At 39.4% G+C, this 23,295-nt stretch overlaps 1 protein-coding gene across 1 annotated transcript in view; it reads left to right on the top strand.

The window, feature by feature from the left end:
• Positions 1-15,633, top strand: part of Col5a2 (collagen type V alpha 2 chain) — a 127,352-nt gene extending 111,719 nt beyond the window's left edge. Inside the window, exons 44-54 of the mRNA XM_057758517.1 lie at positions 226-333; positions 1,366-1,419; positions 3,366-3,473; positions 3,990-4,043; positions 6,340-6,447; positions 6,825-6,878; positions 8,201-8,308; positions 10,112-10,403; positions 11,996-12,183; positions 13,399-13,638; positions 13,940-15,633. Coding sequence (XP_057614500.1) covers positions 226-333; positions 1,366-1,419; positions 3,366-3,473; positions 3,990-4,043; positions 6,340-6,447; positions 6,825-6,878; positions 8,201-8,308; positions 10,112-10,403; positions 11,996-12,183; positions 13,399-13,638; positions 13,940-14,086 — 1,461 coding nt within the window. The 3' untranslated portion in view covers positions 14,087-15,633. The remainder of the gene's footprint in view (positions 1-225; positions 334-1,365; positions 1,420-3,365; positions 3,474-3,989; positions 4,044-6,339; positions 6,448-6,824; positions 6,879-8,200; positions 8,309-10,111; positions 10,404-11,995; positions 12,184-13,398; positions 13,639-13,939) is intronic.
• The last annotated feature ends 7,662 nt before the right edge of the window (positions 15,634-23,295 follow it).

Raw genomic sequence — 23,295 nt, forward strand, 5'->3', positions numbered from 1 at the left:
AGCTAATCAGGTGGTACAGGATGCTTTTTATCTCTTTGGTATGTCAGGAGTGATGAGCTATGAAGTGGCCATGTCTTTAAGCAATCGCGGGTGCTGTAGGGTACTGGGCAGTTATTTCTGTAGGAGGAGACACCAAAGAACTACTGACTAAATGAATCCTAATGGAAACGGGTGTTCTGGAAACTTTTCTGCAGTGGTTGACTCATGCTTGTGATCTGATTTCAGGGCACACCCGGAAAAGTAGGACCGACCGGTGCTACAGGAGATAAAGGTCCCCCTGGACCTGTAGGACCCCCAGGCTCAAATGGTCCTGTGGGAGAACCTGGGCCAGAAGTGAGTGCAACAACCCGAAGGAAAATACCTTCTATTCTAACTCAATGTGGTAGGGATGATTCTTCCATTATGAAGTGGATGAGGATGTTTAGAGATGAATTCCACATACAAGCGTAAGAAAGATTTTTGACGTGCTGTTTGAGGTACTCTATCTCCCTAGAGAGTTGACTAAATCATAGAGAAACCAAATCAGTGCCCTTGGACTGACTTTCGTAAAAGCTTCAGTGAGCATTTCGGTTGATTTAGACTTTGGGAAATTGTGTTGAAGGTGGAAGGACATAGCCATTCATCTTTCCCATGGTATTATTTCGTTCTGTAATGGGATATTTATCAAAATTGCCCAGCTTTGTGGTGATAGGATTAATGAAACCATTACAGCTCAGGAAGAAGAGAAAGTTGAGGACATTTTTCTTTATCATGATAAAGTAACATTAAGGCTGTCATGCAAGCCCTTTAGTCTCTTTTGAGAGGAAATACAGAGCAGACAGGCAGTTCGAGAAGCGAAAGGCTCAGCAACTTAATGAGTGAATTGCCAAAGGATCACATGCTCTTGAAAAGATCAATCGATGATTTCAAACTTCATTTTATCAAAAAAATAAAAACGTAGTTTTGAAAAATATCAAGGTAGAATAAGGAAATAATAATATATACTTTCAAACAGAATCTTATATAATATAAATATAGTTATCTGGTTTCAAAACCTTAAAAATATTATTTGAAAAACCAACGTGGAAATTCAAACAAAATGCAAGATAAGAGCACTATAACTGTAATCTATTTAAGTGTGTCTGAGGACTTTTCCTTTTTAATATTGAGAACTAGAAATGATAATTAAAGTAAATAAGAATATGGCAATTTAACAAGGAATTGGAAATAGAAAGGAATTAGTAGCCCTCTTTCTCTTGCTGAGGTTCCTATTGAGTGCCATTTTATAGTTCAAAGAAGAGTAAAACATGTTGGCCTGTTTCCTGTCAGCAGGAATGAGAGCTTAACAATCTCACGAACCAATGTCTCAAATACTGTTCATTTTAGGGTCCTGCTGGTAATGATGGTACCCCAGGACGGGATGGTGCCGTTGGAGAACGGGTGAGTTCAGTGCTACTGATTAGAACATTAGAGCTCCATAAACCTGAGATCACTGGAATTCTAGTGTAATAATAATAATAATAAAACAATATTTAAAATATTCTTTATGACCATAGTCCCAGTCCAACTTTGACTTTTCTGATGGTAAACTTTTTAGTAAGGTTATAACCTTGGATAATCGTCTAAATGAAATAACATTTGAATGTATGACAAAGTATGACACATATTTTCCTAAGCCGGGAACCAAATTGCCTTCTTATTTGGTATAACGTGGAGGCTTCGGCTGAAGATGTAAATGAATCCTCTAAATTTGTGTATCACTTTTACAGCTGAATGACATCCACATTTTTCTACGCACTCCCTAAAGAGAGTAACTGACAAAGATATATGCAATGATGCTTTCTACATGATAGATATGCCATATGTTTTTAAATCAGGCTGTGTCGAGCTGACAATTTCCCCAGGTATAACAGCAGCTGAGTCCCTTTTGGTGGAAGCAGACCTGGCAACCAAGGACAAAGGAGTCACGTGACACTGACTTTTTTGAAACTATTTCCAAATACCTTAAATATGCTTAGCGCAAGTGTTTATATGTTAAAACTCTTCTACAGAGTAAGGATGCAAGAATGCTCTTGTACTATTAACAGGATGGAGACATTTGAGGTGTCTTTGGCTAAGACTCCCCTTATCTATTGTGGCCACAGAATTTTTTCTAGCATCCAGAGTCTTTGCCTTTGCTGGTGTACATGTAATACAGAAAGCATTCAAAGGCCTTGATGTGCACTCCCTGACATACTACTGCAGCTTGTTGGACTCATATGTGCACTTTAAATGGCTGTCTCATTTTTTAATTACAAAGTTAAATGCATACACAGGCAATTCCCTATAAATTCCAGTTGTATGAGCGCTTTAAATGACTTGCTTCCCAAAATCTTCTCTTCATCATATTGAATACATGTTCTTTAACTTAGATACAAATGTTTGTTCTGGCTGCCAAATTAATAAGTTAAGTAAGAATGAATTTCTGTCAGAAAATAAAGTTTGACTCCAACTTTTGACTCATTAGCTGTGGTGATAGGTTTTTATTATTAATACCAATTAGAACCCATGCAGCAATTAATTGCAACCTTGCAGGCTCATGCCGCATTGATTTCACCTGTGCGCATCCAATCAGCTCTTATTTGCCGCCTTGCCATATGGGTCATGTGAGTGAAAGACAAGAGGACTCTTTCCGATTTCTTCCAAGCGCGATCTGCAATCCACAGACATCTTTGTTTGCCCCTCAGAAGCAGTGGCTTTCAAGGATGTTATACCACACAGGACTGCAGCTAGCATAGTGTTTGTCCTTCCAGAGGTGGGGAGGGCAAGGAAGGAAGGAAGTCTCAGAACCAGTTTTTTGAAAGACTTTGTGAGTGTAGCTGAAAAACGTAGGTAGTGGCTTCCTTGATGTTTTCCCACTGAAATTTACACTGTGCTTTATGAATGTGAACACTAGTCTAGGCAAGCAGACCAGAAGATGCTGACTTCTGGAGGTCAACAGGAAGACTGGTAGTCTAGGCAAGTGGACCAGCAGATGCTGACTTCTGGAGGTCAACAGGAAAACTGCTGGTCTAGGCAAGAGGACCAGCAAATGTTGACTTCTGGACGTCAACTACACTAGTCTAGAAAGGTAGACTAGCAAATGTTGACTTTTGTCCTCTGACAACCAGAATGTAGGGAACAGCAAGAGTCGAAGGTGGAGAAGATCTAAAGCTGAGGAAAAATAATTCTATTCCCTTGAATTTAATGTATTGATTAGCAAATGAAAGTAAAATATTTAAGTAAAGCAGTACTTAAAGCAGTGTTTGAAATGGTATATTTTCATATTGTCTATAATATGAGCAATATAGAATATTGTTATTATACAATCAATGTTTAAAGAAAAATGTTCTGTCTCTTCTTGTCAGGGTGATCGTGGAGACCCTGGCCCTGCAGGTCTGCCAGGCTCTCAGGGTGCCCCAGGGACTCCTGGGCCTGTTGGTGCACCTGGAGATGCAGGACAAAGAGGAGATCCTGTAAGAAAATCAATTTCTCACTGCCAGTTATATGACATTGATATGCTATCCTAGATGTACATACATCCTATCTTGTATATGCTGTTAGCTAAGAACTCTAAATATTGATAAACAGACCATTATGTGTTAAAGTATATGCTAAGTTTAAAAATGAATTGCTGTTTGAATATGGATATGATCCCAATGTAGTTACCTTGATTATCCAAATAGGTTGCAATTTATACAAACTGTAATACGTACAAAACAATTAAGCAAGCAATGTCATTTAATAATCAATACGGTGAACTTCATTTGGTAAAAATAATAAAAACAATCCCTGTAATGTGTTGCAAGAGTTAGTGCATTCTTACCTGACGTAGAGACATTTGCTAGACATCAGGGAATTAGTTATGATTGTGCACATTACCTTTTTATCTATGTTTATGCTTACGTTAATATGTTACTCTTATATTTATACCGATGTTTGCATTTACATTTTAAAAAATGCAATAATAAATTTTATGAACTCTTTTCTAGGGTTCTCGAGGCCCTGTAGGACCACCTGGCCGAGCTGGAAAACGTGGTTTGCCTGTAAGCTCTATTTTTTCCTGAACATATATTTATATGTTTCCTTATGTAAACTATATACCTAAAAGAAATCTAATTTAAGATTCATAAATAGCAAGGCAAAGAAAGGCCTCTAGATAATTACTGACCCAGAGAAGCCAGAAACTCTGTGAGATGGCAGCAGTAATGTTGTCTATGGTCACAGTAAGGAATATCTCAGAAAGGTAGAAGATAGATTCTGAAAGATTGTGTTACAAAGAAATGATACAATGGCAGGGCCTTTTATAGCTACAGTAAAAACCACAAGGGAATTGAATTTAAAGTGATATGAGCAAGATCAAAGACCCTTGAGAGGAACAGAAGCTTTCTTGCTTCACATGTACAATAACTAGCTCAGAGGGGCTGGGAGAGATGAGGTTCTGGGGAACCAAAGATTGACAAATCTTTCCCAGCCAGGGGCTTCCTGGTCCATGAGATTTCCTGCACACCATGGATGGTGAGTTTTTAGAAAGAATTTTGCCATAGGTCATAGATGAGAGCTGGAGAGACAGGAAGCAGAGTCCTGAACAGCAGGGATGTGTCCCAAAAATGAGTTGCCGCTGGGATGCTGGTTTAGGGACTGTTTTGCCATATGACTTATGGCAAAAGCTATACTAAGGCATGTTGAGGTAAGCTGACCAATCAAGTGATCCGCTTACAACATGTCGCTGTGGCTTTCTACCTGAGCTGTCTGGGCTGGATATTTGGTGATACCTTAATTTAAGGAGCTTCCAGGCAGGTTTACCTTTATCCATTATGGGCAGTCTAATGGATCATGTTTCTGATGTTCATACATTAATATTTAGTATTACTTTTATTATAAATGCTATCTATGCTACCAGATATTTTGAAACACAAATTAAACAAAAACACAACAAAACAAAGAAAAAACAAGCAAACAAAATAAAGCTTCAAAAGGGGAAATCATTAGCCAAAAATCCAATGGATTTGATCATTCTGCCCATTCTCTAAAGTTACATGATAGGATTTCACTTCTTCTGCTAGGAAACTAAGAGTAACATCTTCTAGTAGGTGAAATAGCTAACCCTTAGTAGGTAGCCATATGTTGTTTGTGGTTTACTGGCAACCATTGAATCCTGAAACTGTGTTTATGTTCCGGCATTCAAAGTAAATGACAGAATCCATCTAGTGAGTAATTTTACCACTTCTCTGGATTTGACTTATATAACAAATAAAATTCTTCATATTTTTTAGGATTAGGATACTTGCATTTGGGAAGAGACTATTGTAGATATGATGAGAATGACATAGTCTCTCTCACTAGTGCATGTGTGTCTAGTGCAAGTGTGTATCTAATAAATGTAGCTCACTGATAATATTTGTGTCATTTGCCCCAGGCTTTGTTTCTTTTAAAAATGTTTTTGAGAATTTTTTACATGAATACTGTATTTACCCTATTTCTACCCTCCCTCTGTCTCTCCTCTAACTTTTTCAGTACCTTCCACTTCCTTTCAATTTCACGACCACTTCTTTAAATGTCTAAAGACACATGTATATATAAACACAACCTGCTGAGTTTATTTTTGCATTGCTTATGTGATATACTGAGCTCTTGCGATTAGCTAACCTCTCAGAAGCCTGTTTCTCCCCCTCTTCCAGGAGCTTGTGATCTTCCTTGAAACTTATGTGTAGGGACTGTGTCATAGGTGTGTCAATCATTCATGGGGAAATCCCATGGTCAGTTGCTCTCTGCATGTTGACCAGTGTGGATTTCTGTGAGGGTTCTGATGAGAGACTAGAGCTACAGTTATCTTTGGATATAAGACTAAGTATTTAGAATGCAGGTGGGAGTTAGTTTAGGAACAGAACAGTATAGCTACAGTTATGTGCGAATATAAGACTAAGTATTTAGAATGCAGGTGGGAGTTAGGTTAAGAACAGAACAGTGCAATGTTCTCCTCTAGGGTCCATGATCTCAAACTAGCCATGGGCAGTTTGCTAAGTTTCCAGTACCAGGCATGAATCACTTCCTACTGGGTGGCATCTAAGTGCAATCAGGGGGTTGCTGATTATTCTGAAATACAAATACACCTACTGAACTCTTGTTTGTTTCTTAAAATATTTCCAGCAGTCCTATCCCATCATTTTATTTGCATATGTGAATTTAGCTTTGCTAGAGGAAACATGAAAAGTAAAAATTTTTATAAATTTTAATTTCAGAGAATCTATTTTTAAAAATTATAATAAATGAAATCATAAAGAGTAAAATCACAGGAAATTATAGTCTTAAGGAGTAATATTAATGACTGACTATTTATAGGGACCCCAAGGACCTCGAGGTGACAAGGGTGACAATGGAGACAGAGGTGACCGAGGTCAGAAAGGCCACAGAGGCTTCACTGGTCTTCAGGGTCTTCCTGGCCCTCCTGTAAGTAAATTAAGCATTGTACTTTCCTGCATGTGAGAATATACTAGTGTATTCACAGGCCCACCCATCCCTCCATGAAACAGATGGATGCGTTTGTAAATTATTTTAATTTAAAATGAACTTGATAGATGCTTATATAGTTACCTAATATAGATACCCATGCATAAGCTATAATATTGTGGGGAAGAAATAAAGCAATAAACAATATGTCTCTTTACCTGTACGGTTGCCTTTGGTATTAGTTGGATATTTGTTAAGGAAGTCAATGGCTTCTTTTCTAGTGCTAAAGTTATTAACAGTGTAATTTGAAAGATAAAACACAGCACAATGCATGATTTAAATGTTTTAACAATGCTTTCAATATTCTTCCTGTGTAGGGTCCAAATGGTGAACAAGGAAGTCCTGGGATCCCTGGTCCCTTTGGCCCAAGAGTAAGTAACGGAAACTCTTTAAGTTTTTGTTGTGCGTAGTAAAGACTTTAGTGACATAACACTGTTCCTGGAGCACACTATCCCTGATACTAAATACTAATTGGTTCATGTTCTTTGAAGTTGGCAGAAAATGTATGGGACAAACTTAGTACATAATTTAAAATAGAAATATCCTAGAATACGGCGTACTATGTGTTGTACTGTGAGCCCATGGTAAAATCTCTTACCCAAGTTTTTATATGTTCTCCTATTACATTTCTTATTGGGGGTTAAATTTCCATTGAACGTGGATTTTTATAGATGATGAGACCTATTCACGAAGTGGAATAGATTTGGAAGATAGGCATATTCCATTCTTTAATTGTGACAAAGCCCTAGAAGAAGTTTATACAAAAATAGTTTGGAAGCAAATCATAAAAGGGAATCAAAACTTGAGGATTTTAGAAATTCTAAAATTCATTTAAGTGCTGCTTCTTCTAAGTCACTGGGGTCCTAAGGCAGTTCACACAGATATTTAGGGGAATAGAAAAAATTAGAAAGAGGAATTAGCAAAAAACGCTATATTTAAATGTAACATAAATATACATAAATTGAGAACAATATTAAGAAGGTTGTGATGAGGTTCTGTGGTGTAAGAACTGGTGTTCAACTACAGCAAACACTCAACTTATGTAATTCACTTGTAAAGCAACTGAAATTCCAACCAAGTTTATTAACAATTTGATGAAATAGTTGCTACCAATGGAAGTTGGTGATTAACAGGTATCTTAGATAGGATTTCTATTGTGAAGAAACACCATAGCCATGGCAACATTTAGTTTGACTGGCTCACTTACAGTTAGCAGGTTCAGTCTATGATCATCATGGTGAGACATGGTAGTATGCAGCCAGACATGGTGCTGAGAAGTAGCTGAAAGTTCTACATCTTTTAGGCAACAGAAAGTGTTCTGAGACAGTGGGTGGTATCTTGAGCATACAAAAGCCTCAAAGCCTACCACACACTTCCTCCAACAAAGCCACACCTACTCCAACAAGGCCACACCTCCTAACAGTGCCACTCCCTTTGGGCGCCATTTTTTTTCAAACCACCACCACAGTCGGTTAGAGTTCTTAACTTGTCTTGGTCCTTTACCCAGAATTAGTGATGGACAGTTAACACACAATGAAATTGTAAATGTAATAAAATGGTGAAAGGCCATTTATTAGTTATTAGGGCTGGAATTTGAGCAATCACGGTAATTACTCAATCTCTATAATAGTTCTTTTATTAGAGAGACATTGCAAAGTCTTTCCTCTAAACTGCAGTTTTTGTGTTCTGACAGGGTCCTCCTGGACCAGTAGGTCCTTCAGGCAAAGAAGGAAACCCTGGACTACTTGGACCCATTGGACCTCCTGGTGTGCGGGGAAGTGTAGGAGAAGCAGGACCGGAGGTAAGCTCACAAGACTTTGCATGGAAGATACTGATACAAAGATGCTTAACTTTGCCAACAAGAGTCTTAAGATACTCCTAAAATAAGCTTAGAAGTAACCACAGAAGGTTACCTACTTAAGAAGTTCTTCCAAGTCTTTAAATACACAATATTTAGAATATACAAAATGAGAGTTCAAGATACCAAGTCCTTGGATTGCTATTACACTGAGGTTAAATATCCAGCTATGACTGCATTCTTATCAAAGTTGTGCAACTAATGTACTGTTTGAAATTGCGGTTGTCTTAGTTTGCTTTCCTGTTAAGAAATGGTTCATTTTCCCCCATAGTTCATGGTACAGCCCATCATGGCAGGGAAATAAAGACAACAGAAGCCTGGAGCAAGATGAGCATATGAGTTTGAAAGTTTTCTTTACTGGAAATAACATTCAAGGTTTCAATTTAAAGTTCCCAATTCCCAATCTAAGGGTATTTAGTATAAGAAGATATCAAATAACAGACCATATTAGTTAGTCCCTAGCTTCTCTGTCTTTAGACATACATCATCAATCTATACACATATGTGTATGTTTAAGTTTTTGTCTAACGTTTCTCTGATCTTATTTATCTGACCCTCACTGTTTAATCGTTATTCCCCCAGTGATAGTGCCATCAATTCAAATATTTATTATTTTTATGTAGGTATGTAAGTTTATTTTCATCGTAGTCAAGAAAGTTCCCCATTTCTTTCTTTATGAGAAGAAAACAGCTATACAATTTGGTTCATGTGGCTCCTAATTTACTTTTTTATGGCTCACAGGTTTTAGTGAGATGAGGCTCTTTCCTTTAGATTAATGTAACAGGATGTGTGGCATCATGATGACCTCCCAGGAAATCTGTCGTCCCGCCAGCCACTTTACGATCATCTGTCTCCCTATTCTCAGTGTTTTGAGAATAGATAGCACTTGCACAGAGGTTAAAATGCCTTTCCCGGAGCCTTTCAGGGAACAGCAGAGCCAGTCTCTGACACCCAGGGTGTTCTCTCTGCCTGAGATGTGGGCTCCACATCTCTTTAGTTACATGGCTCTTTCAAGACTCAGTTCTTCTGAAAATTCAGCGGTATCAATTGAAAGCACTGAACTTGCAATCTTTGCCACTTTTTTGGGCTTATCTGAGACTTCACATTCCTTCAATTGTTCTTGAACAATGAAAAGGTGAATACAGGAACTTCTCCTCAACTTTGTTTAGTACAGAGAATTTTATATTCACCACCATTCGCATACATACGAAAAAACTTCAAGTCTTTCTTCTTGCTTTGGAGGAGGCAAGATGCTCCATGTTGGAGGTCTTGTGGCTATTTCCCTCGTATTTACACGGAGACTTACGGAACAAGATCCCACACCCCAGCAGCACTTTGGCCTCCTGCACACAGCTGCTTATGAAGAATTCCAGTTGTATTTTGCCTCAAATTATTTTCAAAAGAATGTAACTCTGAATATGTTTCACATGAGATACATAAGATCATCAAAGAAGACATCAAAGTGAAAAGTTTGGCTTTAAGCTTTGTTTATCTCAGAGCTTGACTTGTAGATATGTTTTTTTTTTTTTTTTTTTCGCCTGGAAAACAGCTCGGGGTCACTCCCCATTCTTGCAATGCTATTGCTTGGTGGGCTAGGCCTGCCTGTTTATAAAAGTGTGAGTCATTCTTCTTCAGTATCCACAAATTAGTCTGCCAAGCTGTAGCAACCAGCACACTGCACAGCAGCAGTTTAGCAAAACAAAACCAAAACCCTTCTAAATGTCTTCCCAATTGCTTCTTCATTAGGGTCCTCCTGGTGAACCTGGGCCCCCTGGTCCTCCGGGTCCCCCCGGCCATCTCACTGCTGCTCTTGGTGATATCATGGGCCACTACGATGAGAATATGCCAGATCCACTTCCTGAGTTCACCGAAGACCAGGCAGCTCCCGATGACACAAACAAAACTGACCCTGGGGTCCACGCTACCCTGAAATCTCTCAGTAGTCAGATTGAAACCATGCGTAGCCCTGATGGTTCCAAGAAGCACCCAGCCCGCACTTGTGATGACTTAAAGCTTTGTCATTCCACCAAGCAGAGCGGTGAGTAGCTAGAAGCCTGCATCAGTGAAGCATGTGGTTGTGGTTGAGTTAGTCTCCTCTGCAGCAAGAAAGATTTTTGCAACTTTATAACTAATGGTAGACACAAAGATAAAACTCTTAACATGCCATAGAGCTTACGGTTTTGTGGTAGAGACAACCACATGAAAAATTATAAAGATGATAGATAGCATATACAATATAGGTCGTAGTCTATGAAAAACCCAATTTTGAGGAAGTGGTCCCAACACACATATGTACCTTCAGAAAATACTTGCTCATGCATAATTAAAGATGGTTTTTCACCTACAAGATCATTCAGAATTGTAATTAGGTAAACCATTCAGAGGTCAGTAGAGTACATGTTTCCCTAAATTATTTGCATATGGAATATATTTATTGCACTTCAATGTCCTGCCAGGCACTCTTTTGCAATCCTTCTTGGTAGAATAATGTATAGTGAGCTTTTAAGGCAGTTTGGAATGAAGAAGTATATCTTCCTTAGTTGTATGATAGTGTTCTAAGTTTTCTACTCCAATAATTTTAAATGATCTAATTAGACCCAGAAAAGGGATATTTAAAACTGTAAGAATGAGTTGTAAAACACCGGAATTTCAGTTAACTTTTCAATGATGTCAAGGGGGCAAACTAAAAAATGTTCCCTCTAAAAAATATATACTTTTTATTAATTGTACAATAATTTGCATCTCCCTTTTCATTTTATTCAAAATTTAATTTTTATAATTTATGTAGAATATCATATACATATTTATGGACCTAAATAAATACATGTGAGAAGATATATTTGTTTGTGTATGTATGTGATTTGGTATATCTTATTTTACAAATCACTTGGATGTCTTGAGTTTGGAATACACAATCTGGAAAAGTGTCTTTAAAAAGCAGTTAGCATGGGGAAGGCTCCCAGTGTTTATCAGTTGCATTCCTCCCTTTATGTATATGTGAGTGGCTGTGCACATGTGTGTTTGTGTGTTCACATATGTGTGAGTGCATGTGTATACATGGAGAAAGTTGACATTAGCTATCTTCCTCAATTACTGTACATCTTAAATGTTAAGACTTGGTTTTTTTGTTTGTTTGTTTGTTTTGTTTTTTGTTTTTCGAGACAGGGTTTCTCTGTGGCTTTGGTGCCTGTCCTGGAACTAGCTCTTGTAGACCAGGCTGGTCTCGAACTCACAGAGATCCACCTGCCTCTGCCTCCCGAGTGCTGGGATTAAAGGCGTGCGCCACCAATGCCCGGCAAGACTTGTTTTTTAACTGAGTCCACATCTCATTGTCTTAGATAGTCTAGCTTGTCTGCTTATGCCAGGATTTCTCTTTCTGTCTTTGTACATGCTGGGACGGCAAGTGGGCCCCTGTACCCACCTAATTTGCACAGATTTGGGGGTTCTGGATCCCAACTCAAGTTTTCAGGCTTTCGTGGCAAACACCTTACCTGCTGAGCCTTCTCCCCGTTCCCTTAACGATTTCATTTTGAATAAAGGGTCAAATCTCTAGTGACAATTTTAGAGGCTCATCATCATATCTGAGATTATCTTTTTCATTTAGCAACTATTTCTATCTTTAAAAAATAGGTGAATATTGGATTGACCCCAACCAGGGTTCGGCTGAAGATGCAATCAAAGTTTACTGCAATATGGAAACAGGAGAGACATGTATTTCCGCAAACCCAGCCAGTGTTCCACTTAAAACCTGGTGGGCCAGCAAGTCTCCCGACAATAAGCCAGTGTGGTATGGTCTCGACATGAACAGAGGATCTCAGGTTAATTTATGTTCACTCCGAATTATATATTTTACTTTTTATTATTCATTATGTTTCTACATTTATTAAAACCTTTGCTATATTTTTGACCAGGTTTATTTTAACTATGCTTACTTTGAAATGATAGTTCTCACTATAAATGCAAAATATTTTTCTAAATAAGTTTTATAAGGATTAATTAATATGAATTTAGAATTATAGTTTTTCCTTTTAGTAGAATGAATAAATAAGAATAAATAATGTTTAGTATTAGTTCCTTTAAATACATCACTGGGTATGTAGTAGAGTCGGAGGGGTCTTGCCTCAGCCCAGGACACCTGGGTCATATCGGGAACTTATTAAATTGCTAAACCTTTTAAAACCTTATCGCTACTTTAAAGAGCAGGTGGTAAGGCTGAGCTCACTGTCTCTGCGAATGCTAGGCTTAGTGTAGTGTCTAGAAAGATAAGAGCTGATGCTTGCTAGATACATTCAAGGAATCCCTTGAAACTGTGAACTATCTCATACGCTTACTAATTTTTCTAATTAGGTGATGGTTTTTCTGTGTTTCTGTCTATCTTACGCTTCTGTTTCAGTCTAGTGTTCAGAGTTTATCAGATCTTGCGTGGTGGTTTCTATTTACAAAATCAGCATTCTATCCAAGCTTACCTTGTCCCAGTTAGTATGGTATGGAAGAGCTGTAATTCTGGATAGTGAAAATAAATAGAAATAGCTAAAATGTAGTTTAACCAAAATGGTATGCCAGAAATCAAAACGATGCCACTGGAAGCAGAACTCAAAGCTGTGGATGAGAAAGAAAGAGCTCATTGTAACTGTTCAGTAAAATAGATTAATTCTTCCACTTAATTCCTATTTTATTCTGATTGGTGAGAAAGCTGAGTTGTATTTATTAAGTATAATGCATATAATATGTATAAAATTAAAGCAGATTTTAAAATATTTAATTTTTCTCAGGGAAATTAAAGTCTTTTTTTGCCTCTTCTTTGAGGTCATAAGGACACAGGTATTTATGACGATGCATAGATATTTTCCTTTGGATAGGTATAATATCTTATTATATGAAAACAAAGTAATATTTTTTCAAATTCAATTTGTCTATGGTCAGTTAGTCCTCTCTCTATCTGTGTACCTGTCATCAGCCTGCCATCTCTTTGGGTTGGTGCATTATGAGTCTCTGGGTATGCTCTGTCACATTGACTCCTTCTGTTTCTCTAGTTCACGTACGGAGATTACCAGTCACCTAATTCAGCTATCACTCAGATGACCTTCCTGCGCCTCTTATCCAAAGAAGCCTCCCAGAACATTACTTACGTCTGCAGGAACACCGTGGGGTACATGGATGACCAAGCCAAAAACCTCAAGAAAGCTGTCGTGCTCAAAGGGTCAAATGACTTAGAGATCAAAGGAGAAGGAAATATTAGATTCAGATACACAGTTCTTCAAGACACCTGTTCTGTAAGTGCCTTTGGAAATACACTCTTCTGTAACTCCCTTCCTATTTTCAGCAAATAAAGTTACTGAATCTGTCTTAAACTTTTGTGAGTTACACTTAAACCCCCAGTCAGAAACTTTCGTGAGTCTGCAATAGACTGATTTGCGTGTCTCCTTTCTGCCACGGACACTAGTGGCACACTTAACTTGAGCTGTTTATGTCACTGCTGTTATAACACAAAAAGCCGCCGTGGGAGGGTGTTGCTGCGCCGAATTCTTAGAAAACTTGTGCATGCCACTCACCTGTTGTCCTGTTGAATTCCAGAAGCGGAGTGGCAATGTGGGCAAGACCGTCTTTGAATACAGAACGCAGAACGTGGCCCGCTTGCCCATTGTAGACCTTGCTCCTGTGGATATTGGCAGTGCAGACCAGGAATTTGGCATCGAAATCGGGCCGGTTTGTTTCATGTGACAGAAGCCCAGATACATTGACAACGAGCACAGCCATCGATGACCACACCGGCGGTAATAAGAACTGCCACCTGTGACCACCACCTTTCACAAGAATTTTTGCCTGTTTGAGGTTGATCCTGAGACTCTTGAAGTAACGGCTGATCCTGCGTCAGCTTTGTACATACGGTCTGAAGTGCCTGGCCTCCTTATCCTTCGGAATATTTATTTTACTTACAATCCTCAAAGTTTAATTGACTTAAAAATACTTTTCGATACGGCAGTGTAGATTGAAGATGACCGATGACAATGACCACCTTTGCCAAAAACGTAAACCGATTAAGAAATAAATACGTTTTCATCAATTCATTTCACGGTAATGAATAAATTGCTTAGTATTTATGAGGAAACTCTTCTTTGTAGCAGGTAGCTTATAGAGCGGGGTGAAAACCTCAGCACGTGTTGACTTTGCTTGGCTGCAGTCTGGAAAGTAGAGAGCAGTGCCCTTCCGTGTCCCCTTATTCCCAGATTCTCAACGAGAAATGAACGCAAAGTATTTTACTTCATGGCTGAAGCTCCCACGAGTGTCATGAGATTGTAATGCCATTGCAGGAATTCTTCGAGAGGAATATAATATCACACATTTCCATTTCTTAAATGAAATCTTTAAACAACACACAGTCGTTGAATTTCAGGAGGAAAGAAAAACTCATGATTGCTTCAGTTTTCCAATTTATTTTGCAAAACTGATGCATTTTGACTTTTTCATTCAAATTTAAGAGTAACATTTTCCTATTTGTTCTATTTTTTCAATACTAGTAGAACCTGTATTTGCATTTTCTCATGTAAGAAGATATTGAATGCAAAACATTGCCAAGAAGCAATTACCCATATGATTCTCTAAACACACCCCCACAGGAAGACTCCCCCACAGGTACAATCTCATCTTTTTCTGAAGCCTATCACAAAGGACAGATCTAAAAACCCAAAGTTGTGACGATCACTCAAATAATAATGTGAGGATTGAAATTAGAACTTTCATAAGAAAATATGACCCAACATTTCTTAGCATGAGCTACCTCATCTCTAGAAGCTGGGATAGACTTCTGTTCTTGTTTATACCTTAGATATTGAAAGGTGCTGTGCTTCTGTTGTTATTCCAAGACTGGAGATAGGCAGGGCTGAAATCGTATTACTTTTCTCTTACTGATGGTGCTAAAATGATCTCTATAAAATTTTCTAAAAAATAAAGGTTATTTCATCAATGCCATTTGTAAACACAGAACAGGTAAACATCCCATTTCTGAGAGACAGAACATCATTCCAGGGCCTGTTGACTGACTGCTCCTCTCATACTGTATTTAGAATGTTTTGTATTACTTGCATGTGTCTTGGTCCAGGGCACACAGGTCCTCTTGTGTCTCAAGATAGTTTTTCTTAATTGTGACTCCTTTGCTCCATTGTTATTTCTTACTTAAAAATAAATAGTTTGGGCCTTCCCAAAGGACAAGCCATGCACACAACTCTGGTTATGTATCTCTGCAAAGCAAGGAATTAAATGCACGCTTCTGCCACATCCGTTGTTCTCATTTTGTGAATTCCTTTGAACAGATTAGATCCTTCTAGCTCCCAATAGTTAAAACCAAGGTCTTTTGGTGGTTAGGTTTATCATTTAATAATAGAAGCAACAAGTACCTTCCATTATGTCTGCACCGACTTATAGAGATGTCTGTCTGTAATACTGCCCTCAGAGGTATGAAGACATCAATGAAGACAGTCTATGCCTTAGAAAACTCTGGCTAGTGATTGATGAAGAGTAAAGGAAATGAAAATTCCATGGTTGAACAAACTAATACTAAAACATGCCTCAATGTGTACCAAGGATGAATTTAGCTTGAGTATTATCAGCATTTTATTTCCATTGTCTGTTTCACAACTTCATTTTTTCTTAATTTGATTATTATCTGAGCTCAACATTTTTAATTTGGCTATGTCACTAAGGATATTTGATATTTTCTTGGCTTATTTTTAAATCCAGCCTGTATAAGTGGTACGGGTTTGTATAAGAAATCCAGAAACACACATTGATTTCCGTTTATTAAAAATGCTAATAGCTTCCATTCACAGAAATACCAGTTCTTGTCCGGATGTCAGGAATGCTACCAGAAGTCCATCTGCATGACACCAAAGGTTCAAATCTGAGTCTATGTTCTGGGCACACAGGTTCCTTCAGAGCAATAAATTTCTTTACCTTTATCTTGGATGCTAGATAACCAAAAGCAAAATAGGGGGGGGAGTGGCATTTCTTTATTGATAATTTATTAAAAATACAAATAAAGCTCTCTCTAATTAGCTTTGATGAACAAAAGGAAGCCAAGCTAGCAAATGAATGGTGTTTAAAAGAGTCCCAAACTCACAGCACAATTTGGTAACTTCTGGCTTCGTTCACTGTAATTTGTTCCCAATTTTAAAAAGATTCAATTTAAACATTTATAAACATCATCCTTTCCCCAAAATGGTATTATGGATCTATTTAGTTAGATATTTTATTACTGTGGTATAAACACCATGACCTAAAGCAACCTGGGGAGGAAGGAGTTTGTCTCGCTTCCGCTAGCTCCTTGCATTCCATTTTAAAGGAAGTCAGAGCAGGAACTCAAGCTGGGCAGGAACCTGGAGGCTGAGCTGCTGCTGCAAAGGATGTGGAGAAGGGTTTCTTATGGCCTTGCTCCACATGGCTTGCTCAAACTTGCTTTTTTTATACTAGCCAGCCACTCACCGAAGGCTGAGTCCTCCCAGATCAATCACTAGCCACGACAAGGTCCTATGGACTTGCCTACATACCTATCCTATGAAGGCATTGTCTCAATTAAGATTTTTTTTCTTCCTAAGTGATGCTAGCTTATGTCCAGTTGAGAAAACACTACCTAGCCCAGATTCAGTAAGAAAATACAAAAGAAAAAAAATCTGGGCAAAGCAGTAGTTGGAGCTATCACACGCTAATCTATCGTAGCTCAAGAGAACCCATTTTCCTTAGAAATTATAAAGAATTGAGAAGACGTTAAGGAACCATTAAAAGTTGATTTTAGAAAAACAAAACAAAACAAAACAAAAACAAAAACTAAAAGCAGCAACGCTTGCCCCGAACCATAGACAGTCTGTCGAACATAGGTCATGTCAGTCCGCTGATTTTCTTTCTTTTTCAAATCAAAATAGCCACTCAAGTTACCTCCTCAGAAGTGGGATGAACAGAGAGAGCACACAGGCTGGAGGAGGCTGTGCTAAAGGGGGTTGGGAGTGGGCGGGACTTGACTCTTAAAGGGATAAAGGGACAGGGCACCCAGGTGACAGCACAGGACATCAGCTCCGACAGTTACTGATACTCTTTTCTGCACATTTGTTACAAAGGTAGGGAAACATATTTACAGAGAAACATAAATTTTCTTGGTATTTTTGCCAAATCACCATCTATTCATTGAATGAATAATAAAAATGTAATACTATATGACTGTAAAGCATACTCAGAATATTTATTCTTGATTCATGTACTATTTATGCATATGTCATCATTAATATTTATAGTTCTAGCATACAAAATGCACAATAGAAAAATTATTTTTGTCCACGGTAATAGTGTCATAAAAATAACTTTTAGGAATTAATGGAGCAAGGGAAATATTAGAGTGAGCATGAAATAAAACTAATAACAGTAACAACTTATGGTCACATAAGGAAATTAATATATAAAAAATGCAATTTTTTTTCTAAATTAATAGCTGAGTCCAGTCATCATGGACTCTTTCAGCTATGAAACATGACAAAGTCAGGCTCAAGCTCTTGGTGTGAAAAATAGGAAAGAAAATAATGAATTAATGTTAGAAACTTTCTCAGCTAGAAGGCATATTTCTCTCATTCATGACACAGCACAGTATAAGAGGCAGGGGGCAGGTACCACTCTCTGTCTCTCGCATCCCCAAGACTGCCAGCAATATCAGCTTTAGTGTGTACACCAGTCAAAGTACAGGGACCACTCTCGGCTATACTATAGCTGGTGAGGGGCAGGGCCAGCTCCACCACCACCCACCGCCACTGCCATGGGTGGCAGGGGGAGGCAAGAGACAAAGGGGGGATCAGCAATGCTCAGAGGACAGACACGGGTGGGAGAGCCTCGGGAGCACGAGAACGGAAGAGCTTGTCTTATCCCTTACCAACTGTAACAATAGGCTGAGCGGGTCTTGTACATTGTCTGGGCAAGACAGTAGAGTTGATCCTGGTGGTTAGTGTGGAGAAGCTGACCTGAGGACAAGAGGACCAGCCCTGCTCATTGCTGCCTGTTGCATTGGGTGAGCTAGCAGAGGTGGTGGTAGTGACCCATGCTGCCAACAAAGGCTAAGGTGACATCCAGCTGGGGTTGATGCCAAGGACAATGCCTGGGTCCATTGTCCAAGGTTAGGTCTGTGTGGATGTCCCTGATCTGTATTGCCACCAAGAGCCATAAGGATGTCAGGGCTCTAGGCTGCATCTTAGTGTCCAAGGGCTGAGCCTCTGTTGGGTCATACAGATCTAGGCAGCCAGCCTTGCCATCTGGGGCCTCGGTGTGGCCCAGGCCTGGACTACTGCTACCAGGGGTCGTGTCTGGTCCTTGGCCCTGCAGCATCCTCAGTCTGTGGTGAGGTTTGTGGCTCCTGCTGCCATCAAAAGCAGAGGATTGGGCCACACATACACAGAGTTGGTCCTGCCCCTCGCCAACTGTGGCACTTGGAAAGCAGGCCCTGCACCTCACATGTTTAGTACCATAATCAAATATTTAAAAAATAATAAAAATTTGCTGGTCATGGGGAAAAGGCTCTTTAGAATTAATCTATGTAGCTGGCTAGAATTTATCATATTATCAAAGCTAGCTTGAGTTTATTATTTGAGAGCACATTTTCTTTTTAAAATACTGTAACAAAACAGTTTCAAAATGGACAGAATATTACAATATTTAAAACCTCTAAGTTTATTGGTGTAAAAATTATGGAGTAGTTTAATACTTTAAGTATGGGAATGAAAAAAAGGTATACACCAAATAAAGCCCGAAGGAATGCATTCTCTTTACATGCATCATGAGACACTCAGGACATAACCTTAAAGCATATTTAAACGAGGAAAAAAACTGCAATAAATACGACACAATTGTTGAATAACGTTTATCTTAAAAGACAAAATAATGAGAATGGACCAGCCCCAAGGTTCCTCTCAGGGTTCAGAAAGGAATCTACAGCCAACGGGAGACTTGGGATCTGAAGACAAAAAATCAATCTCACACTCCATACTTTTGTGCCAGTTTCTTTATTGTTCTGCTGTGCTGTAAAGTTTTCAGTTTATATACACACACACACACGCACACACACAGCAATCCTGTGGTAATAGCAAGGTTACAAGGCTCGAATTTCTCAGGGTCATAAAACAGATGAGAACTGGCCCAAGCGAAGCTGTCAGCTTTTTTGTGGCCCCTCAGAGCCCCTCAGAGATACATGGCTAGAAAGATGCCCAGGCATCCAGAGGCAAAAAAGTTGATTTAGGAGGTTTTAAATTCTAAGAAGAGAGAAGGGGAAATCCATGCATGATACTGCTTTCCTAGGTGGTGATTAAACTAGAACTTTGTGACCAATAAATGTGAAAGAAAGAGGGGAGGGATACAGTGAAGAGGCACTCTGTCTACTGGCAGAATTGTGGCACTTATGACCAGTGTCAGGGTCACTATGGTAACCAGTGTAACTGCAGGAGAAGACATATGGAGTCTGGTCTATGTTAGCATTTTCACCAACGTAGCTAGCTAAAAGGGACATCTCAGATTCATGAATTACATCTATCACCTCAAGCAGTTAGAACAAGGAGAATTCATGGTTATAGAGTACAAAATCCGGAGCCTGACAATTTCACCTGCGCATGCCAAATGGTGGTGCTTGTCCCATGCTGTCTGTGTGATAGGGATGGCTTCTCTCTGGAGCTAACTAAATAAACAATGTTTTTTTTCCCTGTTGTCTCTCAGGGTTAGGACACAGACAGGAAATTTCCTACATGAAAATCTTCTATCCATAAGCTGAGGTGAGAGTTGGAGTACGGAATTAATAGCATTTTTAGCTTTAGAGCTGGGTTTCAGCTGAGGTTAGCACTTTCTCAAGTTGGCTGCAGGTGAATTTGGGATGCCCAAGCTCCTTATCAGGAAGGACTATGAATCAAAAAATCTCAGATGTGCCATACCCCTGTCTTTGAAGGTCCCAAATGCGATCTATCTGAAAGACTCCTCTCTTGACCAAATATCCTGCCAATAAAAGATAATTGCAGGGGACTGACTTCTCAGTTTATCTCAGGGAACGAAGCTGTGGGAACAAAGGTTGTTTTTTGACTGTGTGATAAATTTTCTCACCGGGGTCCCACAGTGTAGAGAGAGTCACCCAATATACCAGTACATAGGAAAAATCGTGCCCAATATTTAATACACTGCTGAGTCTTTTGGAGACAGGTCTCACTAGAGCAAGAGAGGGCTGTGATTTCACATGTGATTTACTGCAAGAACGGCTGTTATTCAAGGGGTGGTACCCCAGCTCCTTGCATCTGGGTCTACCTCCATCAAAACCCATTCTGGTGGGTTGACCTTCTGATTTATTAGCTGAAATCTCACTGCGTAATCCTGCGGATGACAGCAATGAAGTAGATATTTAAGATGTATGGAGTGCTTGGTAGGTGATTTACCGAGCGGCTGAACTTGGGGGAGACAGATGACCTCATAGGAAATAAAAACAATGGAAATAATAACGCTAAATTCTATCAATTTTCACAGTTTATGTCAGGCAGTATCAGTGTACTGGTACCAGATTAAGCAAAATTCTCACGAATACTTTCTGTCTCTTTTGTCCACTGGATTGAAGACAGTGTAAAATTATGTTCTCAAGTCATTTTACCTAGAGTTCACAGAAACATGACAAGACTCATGATCAAAATAAGCTATGGACAGGTCAGGGAATGGGAAAATTGGGGTGCCCTCTGAGAATATTGATTTTGTTTAATTTCAAGTGGTTTGATTCATGATTTGGAAAATAGCATATAAATACATACATGAAATACGGTGGGACTTATAACTCACATGACAAAGAACACTGAGAAATGATGACAGACTGATGTATACAAGATAGCCTAACAGATAGTTGGAACCACATGCTTCTCATTTGTATTTGCTGCCACATATTGGTACTTTAGCTTAGGAATATACGATGATTTACCATCTGCGGCTACAGAAAGTGACTCAACACTTTCTTTACTGTTTCTATCATTTACTTGGTAAAACTATAAGACATATCACTGTATTGAAAGGACATGTGGCACAGGTTGTACGCAAGGGAATTATGCCCAATCTGTGTAAAACAGATTGGGCTTTGAAGAGGAGCACGGGCGAAAGCAACTCAGAAATTTCTTTTTCTTAGTGAATCTTGAAAGACAAAGGCGGCATTGAGTAACGGGAAGCGTAGGTCAACACAACAACATGGACCAAGGTCCTCAAAGTCTGGTTTGTTTGGGGAGCCCCTACTGGGGCGGCATGCAGTTGATGGTAAACAAGGGGTTCATGGGAAAGGCAGAGAGATAGGGAGGCGTGCGTGACTCTGAAGACATTGGAAATTATTCTGAAGGTATTTCGGGGAACCGGGTCTCAGTTTGGGGTGCAACCACATCCTTTAGAGGCCTTCCGGTGTGAGGGAGAGGAATACCTATGGCCGGGCTTTGTGGGTGTGCCAAGCACTTTGAAAATTTTACTTGCACACCTATCTCCACCCACAAAAGCTGAACAACCAAAGCATATCAATGGAACTCTCACCGCAAAAGACAGACTAGTTTTAGGAATGTAGAGTGCGCACGGAGATTCACCTGGGAGAGAAGTCACTTTGACAAAAATTCTAGGGCAGAGTTTTTAATGAGACTGGAGCAGGAAATAAAAAATCAACACCACTTCCGCTGGTAAAAGAGTTGCATCTGGAAGATATTTAAGAAACAGAATCAGAGTCACTTGCAAGTGAGGAGGTGGGGAAGCAGGTTATGTATGTTTCTTCTTTAGTTTCTGATTGGGGTAGCTCACAGAGTCGTGACAACATTGATTGAGAAAGATAATGGGAAAGAGGGCAGATGAGGCTCTGCTTGCTGTCTTTAGACCAAGTGGAGCTACGTCAGGACAAGGTTCAGAGAGTCAAAGGTTATGTGGGCTGTGTGGGCGGTCCTTCTGTCTATGTGTTGCTTTTAATGGTTAATGAATAAAGAACTGGCTTGGCCTATAGCATGGGAGGAGGAAGGTGGAGTCAAGGAAGGACCTCCCACACCATGGCTGAGATAGTGTCTCAACCCCTCCACTGGTCACCAGAGGTGACCAGTTCAGGCTACACTATTGCTAGGAGTCTTAGCTGGGGTTATTCTTGTAGATTTTGGAAAATTTCCCTTGAACTAGGTGGATATTGGCTGAAAAGTAAAGGATAACCATGCTACAGTTCACAGAGATGCTAGACATCAAGGAGGGCTCGAGTGTGGAGCCTTGTGTCTCCCTAGGAAGGGGAAATAGAGTAGATTTCATAGTGAACTTGTGGCAGGTAAGGATGGAAAAAAGAGGAATCAGGTGGGGAGAGCTGGGAAGAAATCACTGAAAGAAATGACTGAAAAGGAGGTCGCATTTCTTTGTGAGGTAAAAATTTCTTTCTTTCTTTTTTTTTTTGTTCTTTTTGTTTGTTGTGTTGTGTTGTGATTTGAGACAGGATTTCTCTGTGCAGCCCTGCCTGTTCTGAAACTCACTCTGTAGACCATGTTGGCCTCAAACTCCAGAGATCTGCCTGCCTCTGCCTCTGCCTCCTGAGTCTGGGATTAAAGATGTGTGCCACCACTGCCTATGAAAGAATCTATTTTTAATAAAGGAAATTATGTTTAAAACAGATAGGCAAGACTCATCGCCAGTTGTGGTGGAACACACAGGTAGGATTTGCTGAAGGAGGCAGAGGCAGAAGGATCGTGAGCTCGAGGTCATCCTGGGCTACGCAATTTTAGCTGGGAGGGTGGCGCACGCCTTTAATCCTAGCACTTGGGAGGCAGAGGCAGGTGGATCTCTTTGAGTTCAAGGGTAGCCTGGTCTACAAGAGCTACCCAAGGGATAGGCTCTAGAGCTACAGAGAAACCCTGTCTTGAAAAACTGAAAAAAAAAGAAAAGAAAAGAAA

Source organism: Chionomys nivalis, chromosome 26 (genome assembly GCF_950005125.1).
Source record: "Chionomys nivalis chromosome 26, mChiNiv1.1, whole genome shotgun sequence".
In the NCBI taxonomy this organism is placed as follows: Eukaryota; Metazoa; Chordata; class Mammalia; order Rodentia; family Cricetidae; genus Chionomys; species Chionomys nivalis.